Genomic DNA, 13,712 nt, shown 5'->3' on the forward strand with positions numbered 1-13,712 from the left:
ACACTTTAAGGCGGATATCGGCAATTTTGTTTTTCAGCCTCAAGGTTTTCTCTGTGTAAGTCTGAGGAATTACACAAAGTGCATGATTCACTCCACTCAGCTCAGAATTATATATTAGTGTTTTTCCCAGAGGCCTGGGAAAACCCATCGGATGCCACCATGACTGGATTTTTCAACAGTTTGGCGAAAAGCCAAAAATGAAAGTGGATTTGGTCTAAATATGGTTTTGTTTATCCATTACATTCTCTGACACATCTATTTGAAGCACATATAAATATAATCCATTAAAACAATTTTAGAAATATGTTTTGGATTCATTTTCTAAACTATATTTTCTGAACATAGACAGTGGATATAAGGAGCCAGCTTAACAAAATGGCCACTGGCTGTAAATAGAGGCAAGTATAACCATAGAAAGTGTTTTCAAGGACATATTTATTATGTATAATATATTATTTAATACATGTTCAAGCAAATCAAATAAATCGCAATCACTTTTTGGGGCTAACCAATTTTTTTTAACAATGTGAGAACTTTACTTTATTGAAAGATGTGCAAAATAGTTCAAGATTAGTTCAGGAAAGTCTGTTATTTTATATAGGTCACAATTTTGCAAGTAGGAGTCTTGTGAACGATCTACCAAAGTTTCTTTCACGTGTTTCATGTGAGGAGTCAGGAGCAGGAAGTGCAATGTCTCAAACCTTTCCTAAGGCACAGGACACAAGGAGAGACACACCAGGTTAAAGGCATAGAAGCAGATCCGCATTAGGACCATGCAGTCACCTCTGTTGGAGTATATGGATGTCGGCTTGATGTATGTCCAGTCAAAGTTGCGTAGATTTAGCTCACTGTGCTGGTGTGAGTCACTAAGTGCAACCAGACAGCGGGCCAGGCAGTACTTCGCAGCACAGTTCACTGCTTTCACAGGACGCACCGTGTCGAAGTGCATCAGGAAACAGGGATCGTCCTGTAAGAGCAAAGAGAATAATAACTAACCATAACTAACTGTAATTATAGACATACTGCGTCTACTCAACATTATCACTGGAAAAAATCCATCCTGAACACCTTGGATAATATTTTTTGTAATTAACATGTGCTTTTTACAACAAAATTCCAATTTGACATATTAGTTTTTTCATTTCTGGTAGCAGTTTTCTACATTACCCAAAATGCAATTTGGCTACCTGCTGATACTGGTGCAAGTGAAATAAATCTCTAAATGCAGCAGCCACACTTTATTCCTTTAGTCTGTCCTTTTGACTCTGATGGAAATCAGCACAACATCATTGTACAAATGCATTGCATTCTTAAACTCTGATTCCAATGTTTGCTCTCTCCATTAATTATGTACTGGATTTTATAATTAATGTGATATTGGACATTGGAAAATGGTGAGTGAGAAAAGGTATTCTTCCCATTGACCGCCATTGTAGCAAGCAGTACAAGAACAATAATTTCTCAGAGAAATAAATGAACACAAAACTCCAACTTATAATTTAGCACCAAGGTCTTAACACATCACAGATATTTGAATATAAATATTGAAAAATTTCATTTATGTAGGCTGTCTTCTATAGTATGTACTGTAATTTCTAGCAAAAGATTTTGCTTGGAGAGCATCTTTATTCTCTGCTCTAACACGATAAGGTTTACCAGTCATATATACAATAAAAAAAATAAAGCTATAATATAATAATTAAAAAAAAAAACATTTAAAAATGTAGTAATTAATTCTAATGGTATTACATTTCAAACATGCTATTATATTGTGTTAGTAGGGAAAATCTATGTATATACAGTGCAGTAATTTGCAAAATTGTTTAATAAATAAATAAAATAATAAATGTTAGGATTGCATATGTATTCACCTCATTCCGTTTTGGTCTGACCAGTTGCCATTGAAAATCACACAATTAGCTGGATGGTGCGATTAAAAGGATCACATTATAAACACACCTGTTCCTTTAAGACCCCGGAAAACATTCCTGAACAAACAGCATCGTGGTTTGAACATCAGTCAGGGTCTGGTTTTAAAAAGATCCCTTAAAACATTCTGCATAGCACCATTAAATAAATTATTTAAATAATGGAATGAATGTGGTATAACCGCAAATCTCTCTAGACAAGGCCGACCACCAAAATGTCAGAGACCAATTACAGAGGGCACTTGTCAGAGAACCACCAGAACTAACACAATTTAAGATTAAAAACATCATCTGATGATCAGTGTTTGATCAATGTCAACTTTGTTTAAGAGATTTTTGAGTGGTGATTGAGTTGACTGGATTGTTTAAGTAGGTTTGGAACGGTGTTTGTTTTTTGTTTAAGTGGGATTTGTGCTGTTTAAGTCATGTGGTTTGAGATATTTGAGTTGAGTTGTGTTGTGTTTCTGCTGGCTGAATGGTGAGTTGTTTGTGATTTATTTTTGACTGAATTGTCCTTGAGTAGTTTGAGTTGTGTTTGTTTTATTTTGTGGGATGTTTGAGTTTATAAAGTGGCGTATTTGAGTGGTGTTTGAATACTTTGTGTGATGTTTTGAACTGTGTTGTCATTGTGTTGTATTTGTTTGGTGTTTGATTTGGTTGAGCAGAGTTTGATGTGTTTTGTTTTGGTGTTTGAGTTATTTGTGTGGCGTTTGAGACGTATGAGCAGTATCTGAGTTGTTTGTGCACCAATTGAGTTGTTTGGACAGCATTTGGGTTTGAGTCTAGCATAGACCACTAAGGCATTTACAGCTTCATATGGATGAAACATAAAGCATTGAATTCAAGACACTTGAGCCTAGGAAAAGTTAGCCTTACTATGTCAGGGTCTCTCCCATCCAGAATCCTCAGTTCTTCAAGAGCCCACACCTCTGTCCTCACATATTGATCTTCCAGTCCAATACGCCTTGACTTCTTACTTTTAGAAGGGCGAGCTTTCTCACACTGCACCACTGAGATCTGGACTTCTTTGCTCTTAGATACTACACACAAACATACACAAAGTAAATTTAGACTACATTCAGGCTAATAAGCAAGGTTGGGAAAGATTTGTCTAAATATCAGTTTAATATGTTAGAACTGAATCAGAAGATATGGGTTTTTATTTTTATGTAAGCAGCACATTCATTATATATTGGATTTCAAAATAAATAAACAAACAAACAAAGGTTAAATCTAAAACCCTTTCTATAGTTAGCCTCCTCAGATGAACACTTTCCTGTAAAAACCTACAAAAAATGTTCTGCAAATAAACAGAAACAAGATTTATAAAGGTTTAGTCACCCCAAAATATAAAATACCAGCATACATTATAAAGAATAGGCTGACATTGACATTTTAATTTTTTTAATTAATAATCACAAAACAAGCAAGCCCTAATGCAGCATTAATGCTTATATTTGCCATAATAGTCTCCAGATATTTTACTGAAAAGAGAGATCTTAGGAAATAACTCAAGCAGCTTCTTCATTACATAATGATTCTAAAAATCCATAGCCAAACACTAACGTAAACATGACAAGACAAATCCAAGATCATTCAGGTATACGGTGCGGATGCAAACTTAGGTGTCTTACCAGACACACAAAGGAAATGCCGTCCACTTCTTTTCTCCTCAATCTCTATAAACTCCACCAGTTTCTGTTTTTTTGGTCTGAACAAAACCCGCTGCATCTCCTCTTTCAACAATGATGACATCTTAGAGAAAAAAAATGGGAAAAGGGAGGACTAAAACAGACGGAGGGCAAAATTAGGTTTGCTCCAGCTTCAGACGACTGTGTCGTTCCTGTCCTGTCCAGCGTCTTGTGCCTTTCTCTCTCCTCTTTTTCTCCCCTCTCCCCAGCTTCATAAGTTATCAAGTAGCACCTACCCCATAACCCTCCACTATAAAAGCAGCGATTAAAGACCAGTTGCTTTGAGACCACTCAGAATATTTCTTTTGCGGCGCTATCAACCATAAAGATCCAATTTGTAATCGATTTAGAAATGCATAATTTATGTCTGTGAAATTCATTCACACAAGTGCACACCCACTCTTCCACTTCTTAAAAGTGTATACACACAAACCCAGAGGCATTTATTCTTGTTGGGAAAGAGATAATCAATAGCTTCCTGTGTGAAGATGTCAGATGCCACTGAACAGACGCCAAATAACCGAGTTTCAGCTGGAAAAAGCACTGTATTAGATTGGTCCTGTTTGTGTAAGGAAAGACAGAGGGTAAAGTGCCATAGGAAATCCTAAGAGATTTAGCCAAAGTGGTTTCACTTTATTTAAAATGGAAGAAAAGCACTCACACACACCAGCAAAGAAGTAGCCTCGCAAGGAACACTACTCTCTTACGGAATGAACTAGGCTTATTAGACTTTGGAAGGCAAAAGCAAATGAGAGACCTAAAGCAATAGTTTGTTGTGAATTTATATTGGGGGCATCAATAAAGGGATAAAAATGTGTAAGAATTTTCAGCATGAAAGATCCTCAGCTTCAGTAATTGGTCTCAACATGAGATATGCACATTTTTGTTAGCAAAATTATTATGTTTTGTTGGAAGTGGTAGCTCAGTGTTTAAGGTGGTGGACTACTGCTCAGAAGGTTGTTAAATCCCAGACCCACCAAACTGCCACTGTTGGGCCCTTGAGCCAGACCCTTGATTGCTTAGTCGTATTCAAAAATGGGAGACATAAAAATGTAAGTTGCTCTGGATAAGGGTGTCTGCCAAATGTTGTAAATGTAATATTCTTTTGCAATGTAATATATTTTTCCAACAAATTTATTATTATTAAATTGTAATTTCTTATTATTAAGCAACCCTGACTAAGGATTCTTTAAATTCAATGCCCATCACCAAGTGTTCATGTTGAAAATGGTCTTGTTTGTCTGACAAGCTTCATATCTGACTGTGTCCTTGTACCTGTGTAAACGTAAAAGCACCCATGTAAATGTATCTCATATATGAGATAGGGGGAGTGAAGGAAGAAATTCAGTTTAATTTAGCTGCATTTATTTTCTGACCTGATAACCATACCATTTGTAAATTTGCTTGGCTTGTTCTTCATGGAACTTCATATAAAGGGGTTGTTGTCAGGATCAAACAGGGAAACTGACTGCCGAAAGCTTGAGGTAGGAAAACTGACGCCTTTTGTAGAACATACAGTATATGTAGAAGATCTACATGCAGTCTTGTACATACTGTGCTTAATAAGGTTTAGAGACTGATGATGTTTATTGTTACTATGTTATGGTGCTGTTGCAAGAAATTAATTTAATTAAGTTACTTACTTTTTATTCATGGTTTTCTAATTGGATTTCCTTAATCTTTTTAATCATATTGAATATATTGTTATGAATTTTGAAAAGACTGGTTTTTTAAAAATTATTGATATATTAGGCCATCTTAATATGTAGTAAATCATACAATTAAATTAATTAAATACAAATTGTTGCTGATGAATTCAGAGATTTTTTTTTCTTTCAATATCTGAGGCTAAATTTGATTTATTGATCCCAAGATGTATACTATAGGCATGATGCAAATAAATAATAATGTTTTTAAATAGCAGCCCAGGACAGTGCCCCTCCTCACCAGCAGAGGTTTTCAAAATTTCCTGTTTTCTTCATGTGCCACATCAGGACATGTCTATGGATTGTTCACCTTGCCATTCTCTTAACTTGTGTAATTTCTGAGCCATATTCCACTGCCTCCCTTATCTCTGCCTTGACTAGTTTGCTACAACCTATTTGACTATTTGTTTTGGATTTTCTTTGTAATTCTTATGTTTGATCCCAATACCGCGTTTGACAATTGCCTGCTCAACAACTCCGAATTGGATTTGTGATAAGGTTTTAAGAAAAGGCCAGTTGATATGTTGTCTTCATGATTCTATGGTACTGTGAAAAGGCAGGTCGTTTGGAGACAAACATCACACCGCACTAAACCACATCCTCTGTGCTTTTAACATAGTAGTGTTCTCTCTCTCTCTCTCTCTCTCTCTCTCTCTTTCTCTGTCTGTCTGAGTTGGTCTTAATAGTATGTCATCACTTGATGGTCTCTTTTCTGCCCACAAAAACATGGCTGGTAAATGGCTCTAAGTGGACACATGCTTCTGAAAGCCTCAAACCATCCACCATGAGTGTTCTTAGTGTTATTCCATGTGAGGTCCATATTCTCCGTTATTCTCATGTAGAAAGAAGTAAGAATCACAGTGTTGTGATTCAGATGGGAAGACACAAAGTAGGGAATAAACTGGCAATGGCAACCCCAGCTTATACCTAGTGTCAGGATCTCAAACAACAGTGTCAGAAAATGAGATAATTGATAATTGTTGGAGCTGAAATCTGATCAAAATTGCTTACTACAAACATCCAAAATTATTTATTGATGTCTGGAATATAGGCATATGGTTTGTGGTCCAACAATCTTTCCCCTAAAGTACAGTAGGAATGAATTGTGGGGACAAAGCAATTATAAACAGCTTCAAGTGTACCATATACCTTGAGGTTTAAGGTGGTCTGAACATTCTGAACACCAAAATCTCTGTAAATGCTGGGTTTAAAAAATGTAAATTCTTTTTGTGTTCCTAGAATTGGATAATTTAGTTTCATCTTCAAGCTTAAAAATATCATTAAAATATATTGTATGTTGTCTGTCCTCTCTAAAATATCAAACAAATTTAGCTTAGAGTTTGAATTAATGAGGGTTAAGACATAAAAAAAAACAACTCATCTATAATATAACAGTCCACCTTAAATGATAGCTTAAACAGAAGTCTAGCCTGTAGATGGCACTCATTAGTCTATTTTACTTTCTTTCTTTCTTTCTTTCTTTCTTTCTACATTACAGTAGAAAAATTTCACTCCTAAACAATTGATAATATATTAAAGAAAATGCCTGTTTGTCTTTTTGGAATCAGTGTTTGGGCTAGTGTTTCAGGGGTTAAAATATTTTGGGCCAACACAGTGTCCAGCTTGACCCACATCTTCTTCAAGTAATTATAATATGGTGTATGCTATAGGAACCAATATTTAGCCTAGTGTCTGGGTGGATAAAATATCTTGTTAATCCAAACTCTCATGATATTATGAAAGAATAAAATTGCATAATTTGTCATATTGCCATACAGTCCTTCTCACCTTTAAAAGCAAAAACACACACACAAAAACATTTTATCTGTTAGATAAAATGTTTTCCTAGAAGTAGATAATATTCTTCTTATCCAAAGGCATCATAAAATTAAAATATATTTTATGTTGTCTATACAATCCCCAATATCGAAGTTTAGCTTAGATTCAACAAATATATATATTTTTTTCAATCGTTGAAAGAATTTAACTCGGGTGTTTTTTTTTTGTTTTTTTTAATCGCATTAAATGAGAAATTAAGCGGCTAAAGCCATAGTCGAAAAGCATCCTTGGCCCGTACGGGGATCGAACCCGCGACCTTGGCGTTATTAGCACCACGCTCTAACCAACTGAGCTAACCGGCCTGGAGAAACTTGCACACACGTGTGTGCATGCATGTGTGCGCGAGCATGCGCGTATTTACTTATAGAATGCACATGGCTGTCACCATCCATTTTCACCAGCAATCAGACATACTTCCCACTTTTCCTAAAAATATATCCCATAAAATAACCTTTGAATAATCTTAAACAACACGTGAATGTAATGCAATCATCAAACTAGTAAATACAGGCTAATTAGTTGCCATAATTGATACATGACAACCATAACCTGCATGCTGCACAAAACTGGCCTTTATGAAAGATTGACAAGCCATATGAAATCACAAAGGAAGAAAGGGAAAAGAAAGAAAGAAAGAAAGAAAGAAAGAATGATGATTGACAAGCCATATGAAATCATAGAGAAAAAGATATGCAAAATAGACTCTCAGCAAACACATGGAACAAAGTGGAACAAAAAATAACTAATTTCCTCTTGCACAAAGCACAACATTTGATGGAAACCATTAAGGACCCTCCCCATCTTGAGAACACTATCCACGCAATGAATCATGGTAGTGGTGACATCATGTTGTGAAGAAGTTTTTCGTCAACAGAGATTGTTAAACAAGTCATGGTTGAGGGCAAAATTTGGAAAATGAACTACTGAATTGGTTCTTGTGCAAAGATTTGTCATTTACATACTTTGCCATGTTGTAGACTCATGACCAGGGTCATTGATGCAAATAGAATAGCATAACTGATTGCCCAGGGTGCTTTAGGAGCAGGCTCTTAAAGGCAGTGGTCTGAAAAGGTTGTATCTTGATAATCCAGGAATTGTCTGACTGGTGCATAGAGAAGGTGGAACTGACAACTCAGGGCCCCTAAATGAAACTGTCTGACTTGGTTACTAGCACCACGTTCTAACCAACTGAACTACCTGGGCAAGGGGGTATAGTTTTGAAATGTCCATGGTGGAAACCTTAACAAAACATTTTCTTTCTTTCTTTCTTTCTTTCTTTCTTTCTTTCTTTCTTTCTTTCTTTCTTTCTTTCTTTCTTTCTTTCTTTCATTGTTAGAAACATTACAACAGAAACATTAACACAAACATAAAATGTCCCACATCATCTTCAAGTAATTATAATAATATATTCTGCTATATTTTGTAATATTTTATATTTTATTTGATATTTTTTTATATATATTTTATATTTTGTTATCTGATATATTTTTTGTTTTATTTTTGTACCCTAATTTGGGTATTTTAGTATTTTTCTGCTATATTTTGTTATATTGTTATATTCTGCTATATTTGGTAATATTTTGATATTTTTGTTATTTGATAATTTTTTTTGTTATATTTTTACACTGAAAAAAACAAACTTGTAAGATTTACTTAATAAAATCCTTGTAACAATTGGCACACAGATTTTAATTAAATTTTACTGTTCTAAAATTAAGTGCAATTCACCTGTCATTATTAGGGAAAATTTACTTAATATTTAACTTGATGCTCATAAATAAATTGAGTAAAATTTACTTAATTATATTTAAATTTGATACTTAGATGTTCCAACCCACGATCTTCTTGCTGTGAGGCAACAGTGCTAACCACTAAACCACCATACTGCTGTATACAACGTTATTTTAACTTCCCTAAAAAATACATTTAAATAGTTTATTTAGCGAACATTAACAAAAGTGACTTAATATTCACAGCCTTAACACAGGGTTTGTTTGTTTTTTTAAGTGCATTTAGTGAAATTTCACTGGAACTGGAACAACCATGATGCCAATGACTGGAACCCTTTTTAATTAAACAAAACGTCTTAATAAAATAAATAAATAAATAATACATACAACAAAAAACCTATACATTTAATGCAACATATATAACATTTGTTTGGAAAACGGAAGGCATAAAATATAGCAAAACAATACATGAAACATGTCATCAGAGCCCTACACGCGCTACACTTTTAAAATGTTTAAAATATACTTAAAATTACTAGGTTTATGTGCAATGACAATAAAAGATTTAAATATTACGAGTGAACACATAATATTTAACCCTTCCACTCAGTTAATTTATTACATGAATTAAATGTGTATGTATGTTAAATTTTACTTAGGAAATTCTAGTTCTCATTGAAATTTAATATTACGATGTAATAATTATGAAGGTTAACTTAGTAAATTTTAATACACCAAAAAGTCATTTTTTTCAGTGTACCCTAATTTGGGTATTTTAGTTATATTCCTTCCTATTTTCTCTATTACCTGTGTTTGTGGATACTGCTTCCCTTTGGGATGAATAAAGTATCTATCTATCTATCTATCTATCTATCTATCTATCTATCTATCTATCTATCTATCTATCTATCTATCTATCTATCTATCTATCTATCTATCTATCTATCTATCTATCTATCTATCTATCGTGTATGCTATAGGAACCAATATTTCGCCTAGTGTTTGGGTGGATAAAATCTCATGACATTATGAAAGAATAAAATTGCATAATTTGTCAGCTCAGCACACAGTCTTCCACACCTTTAAAAGAAAAAAACAAACAAACAATCTGTTAGATAAAGTGTCTCATTTTCTGATGTTGACCAAGGTTCAAACCACTGTTTAGGGTGTCCAGTATCTTAGGACCAGAATTCTCTGTAAATACTGTGTTTAAAATTTTTTTAATTCTTTTTGTGTTCTTAGAATTGGATAATTTATCCAGTTTATTATTGGATAAATTGGATAATTTATCCAATAATTTAACCTGTCATCCACTGCTATAGTTATACTTATGTTTATTCTATTTGCACTACCTCAACTGCTGCTGTGTATTTTTGCACAATATTTTTGCACAATACTTTTTTTCTACATCATTTCACTTTATCTATTTTATTTCACTTACATTCCAGTACATGTTCTTTTATTTCCTTTCAGCGCTAAGTGTCCTGTGTTCTTTTGTGTTGTCTTTATTGTATTTATTGTATTTTTGCACTGTCTTGTCTATGCTCTGTTTGCACCTAGCTGCACACTGTGCACTTTACGTGGCTAAGACAAACTTCTGTCCTAGCTCTGTGGTGTTGTTTGTTGTTTTGTGTTGAACTTGTTGTTGTATGTTTATGTAGCACCAGGTCCTGGAGAAACGTTGTTTCATTTCACTATGTACTGTGCCAGCTGTATGTGGTTGAAATGACAATAAAAGCTTCTTGAATCTTGAATCTTGAATCTTGAATCTTGAATTTATCACATCCAAGGCCATCTTCACTCGTAAAAATATGATTAAAATATAGTATATGTTGTCTATTCTCTCTCCAATATCAAATACACTTTAGCCTAGAGTTTTAATTAATGAGAGTTAAAACATGAAAAACCACAGCAGTCATGACAATGAGACTTAAAGTATTCACAATATATTCAGCATATATTCATTCATTTTTCCTAATATTTGAAAGAATTTAACTCACATGGTAGAAAAATCTCTTGAGAGAGGAACCTGTGTGTGAAATTGTTTCCTTAGGCTTCTTGTGAGAAATTAAGTCAGTCCTTCCTTCCTTCCTTCCTTCCTTCCTTCCTTTCTTTCTTTTCCTTTCCTTCTTTAACACCATGCCAGCTTCTATGGCTATATTCATGGCGAGAGTCAGTTTTTGTTATTCAATATTAAAACTATATAACATATTTAAGATGAACTTTTTTTAGGACCTTTAAAACTGAAGATGGGTTTACTTGTTTAAAAACGTTTTCAAAAGTGTCAACAGAATAAAACAGTTTTCTTCTAGGGGTAAAACTGTTACATTCGAACAAAATATGTTTGATGGACAGAAGGGTTTTACATGATGGACACTGTGGTGGATTTTCTCTTGATAGTAAAAATTGGTGTGTAGCTTTTGAGTGTCCTATTCTGCATCTTGTATATATGACTTGATCCCAACAGTTATTAAAAGGAAATGTATGTTTTGTTCCAATGTTTGGATTTATTTCATACAGCTTGTTATTTAAACATTGGTTCCATTCGGATTGCCATTTATTTTTGATGTATACATTTAAAATTGGTTTCAGATCTGTGAAAGGTATAGAGCATTTGCTTGGTATTTTAGTTAATGCTTCTTTGGCAGTTTTGTCTGCTTGCTCATTAGCTGGGATTCCTGAGTGTCCAGGAATCCAACAGAAGATTATGTTAAAATTTTTTGATTCTAAAAATGATAGCCTGATTAGGACTTCCACAATCATTGGATGATCTGTTTTTAAATTTTCTAGTGCTTTGAGACATGATTTTGAGTCTGTTATTATTAGGTAGTTCTTTTGCGATGTGGATTCATCGAACTTCAAAGCCATAAGCAGAGCATTTGCCTCTGCAGTAAAAATTGAACTGTGAACTGGGATGCGTAGACCCTGATGTAGTTCATGTGTTATAAAAGCTGCTGCCACTTTACTTGCTGATTTTGATCCATCTGTGTATATTGGGATGTGCTGCGGAAATTTTTCTCTTATATCCAGAAATGGCTGGTGATATTCGTTCGGATGAGTTTTGGATTTTGCTTTTTTTCCCTAAATCCAGGTGAAATTTTGTTTTTTTGAGATCCCATGGGGCAATTCTGCAAAAATGTGTCTGTTCCAGGATGCTTAAGTCAACTTTCAGGTTTTCTAAGTGTGTTTTAATACGCAAGCCAAGTGAACAGATGTAGTTTGGTTTCTTATTATAGATTATTGAATGTTGACTTGTGAAGACTGCTGGATAAGATAGATTTTCTTTATTTGTTTTAAGTTTGGCTGTATATTGTAATGTCAACTTTAATCGTCTATTTTCCAAGGAGAGTTCATTAGCTTCCACATATAGACTTTGGATTGGTGATGTCCTGTAGGCCCCTAATGCCAGTTGTATGCCTTGATGATGTACAGTATCCAGAAGGCGTATGTACGATTTCCTGGCTGAACCATAAATTATGCTCCCATAATCAAGCTTTGATCGAATCAAATTTCTATATACATTTATCAGAGTTGAACTATCTGCTCCCCATTTAGTTTTGGATAGCACCTTTAAAATATTCATGGCTTTGAAACATTTCTTTTTAAGCTTTTTCTTAATAAAAGCATCACGAATATAGCTATCAAGAACACACAAGGTGGTCTGTAGTGCTTCGACCTTTCCTGAATCCACACTGGGTATTATTTATGTGATGTTCAGATTCCAGTATCCAGGCCAGGCGATCATTAACCATCCGCTCCATTGTTTTGCATAAACAACTGGTTAAAGTGATAAGGCGATAATTAGAAGGATCTTTATGGTCTTTTCCTGGCTTTGGGATAGGAACTATTTCTGCCTCATGCCAAGCCGATGGAATATATCCTGCTATCCAGATAGAGTTTTTTGAGGAAAAAGCGAGGTAAGTTATTATCTGGTCCAACTGCTGTGTCGTGGGATTTTTTGATGGCTTGTTGTAGTTCTTCCAGTGAAAAAAAGTTGGTTGTACGGCTCTGCATTTCTAGAGCTAAAGTTAATTTTTTTCCTTTGTTTATCATGGAAGGCTCTGAAAGTAGGGGTGCAGTTTTCAACTGATGAGTTCTTTTCAAAGGTTTTTGCTAATATGTTTGCAATTTCTTGTTTTGATGTCAAGATCAAATCATTCTGTTTGATGTGATGTATTCGTGGACCATTGTTCTCCCCTTTCATTTTTCATATTAGATTCCACATTTTGCTTGATGGGGTATTTGCTGACATGTTGGAGACGAATCTTCTCCAGCTTTCCTTTTTAACTTCGTTTATGGTTCTTCTTGCTTGTGCTCTCTTCATCTTAAGTCTGATAAGGTTTGCTGTTGATGGGTGTCTGAAGAAAAGTCTTTCAGCTTTTTTCCTCTCTTTTATAGCCTCCTTACATCGATCATCAAACCATGGGGTTAGTCTAGATGTTTTATTTAGAGATGTTCTTGGAACTGTTTTCTTCACTACAGATATAAGAATTTCTGTAAAGTTCTGCATAGCATCTGGGCTATCTTCTGATAGGCCAGCAAATCTCTAATAACACAGAGATTGAAAATGATACCAGTTTGCTTTTTTAATTTGCCATCTTTGTGCTTTTTCTTCTTCCCTTCCTTTGATGGCTACAATAATTGGGAAATGGTCACTTCCACATAAATCACAATGCTTTTATCTAAAAACTTTCCCCAGGCATGTAAAATTTCTCCGTAAAATTCCGGTAGTTCTTCTGTCATCCAGTTTTTTGTTTTCATCCATAAAATCCCCTCCCCTAAATTAAAGTTGCCACATTTGTTTAAAAAAATATTTCA

General features: G+C 34.4%; 1 protein-coding gene and 1 non-coding gene across 2 annotated transcripts; both read right to left on the bottom strand.

The window, feature by feature from the left end:
- Positions 1–460: 460 nt before the first annotated feature.
- Positions 461–3,683, bottom strand: exoc1l (exocyst complex component 1 like). Its single transcript, XM_058385250.1, has 3 exons — positions 3,563–3,683; positions 2,805–2,968; positions 461–967 (listed from the first exon to the last, which is right to left on the bottom strand). The coding sequence occupies exons 1-3, from the start codon at positions 3,681–3,683 to the stop codon at positions 707–709; spliced, it is 546 nt and encodes a 181-aa protein (XP_058241233.1). The 3' UTR covers positions 461–706.
- A 3,709-nt stretch (positions 3,684–7,392) lies between these two features.
- trnai-aau (transfer RNA isoleucine (anticodon AAU)) lies at positions 7,393–7,466 on the bottom strand. Its single transcript has one exon. It is a non-coding gene; the product is annotated as a tRNA-Ile (tRNA).
- Between the last annotated feature and the right edge of the window lie 6,246 nt (positions 7,467–13,712).

This window comes from Hemibagrus wyckioides, linkage group LG29 (genome assembly GCF_019097595.1).
Source record: "Hemibagrus wyckioides isolate EC202008001 linkage group LG29, SWU_Hwy_1.0, whole genome shotgun sequence".
NCBI classification, from domain to species: Eukaryota; Metazoa; Chordata; class Actinopteri; order Siluriformes; family Bagridae; genus Hemibagrus; species Hemibagrus wyckioides.

Bases quoted from the DNA above. Each gene is read 5' to 3' on its own strand.
- exoc1l (XM_058385250.1), bottom strand. From the start codon at position 3,683: ATGTCATCATTGTTGAAAGAGGAGATGCAGCGGGTTTTGTTCAGACCA. The intron at 2,969-3,562 runs GTAAGACACCTA...GTTTGTGTGTAG, and splicing joins GCATTTCCTTTGTGTGTCTG to TATCTAAGAGCAAAGAAGTC. The intron at 968-2,804 runs GTAAGGCTAACT...TTGCTCTTACAG, and splicing joins ATGGGAGAGACCCTGACATA to GACGATCCCTGTTTCCTGAT.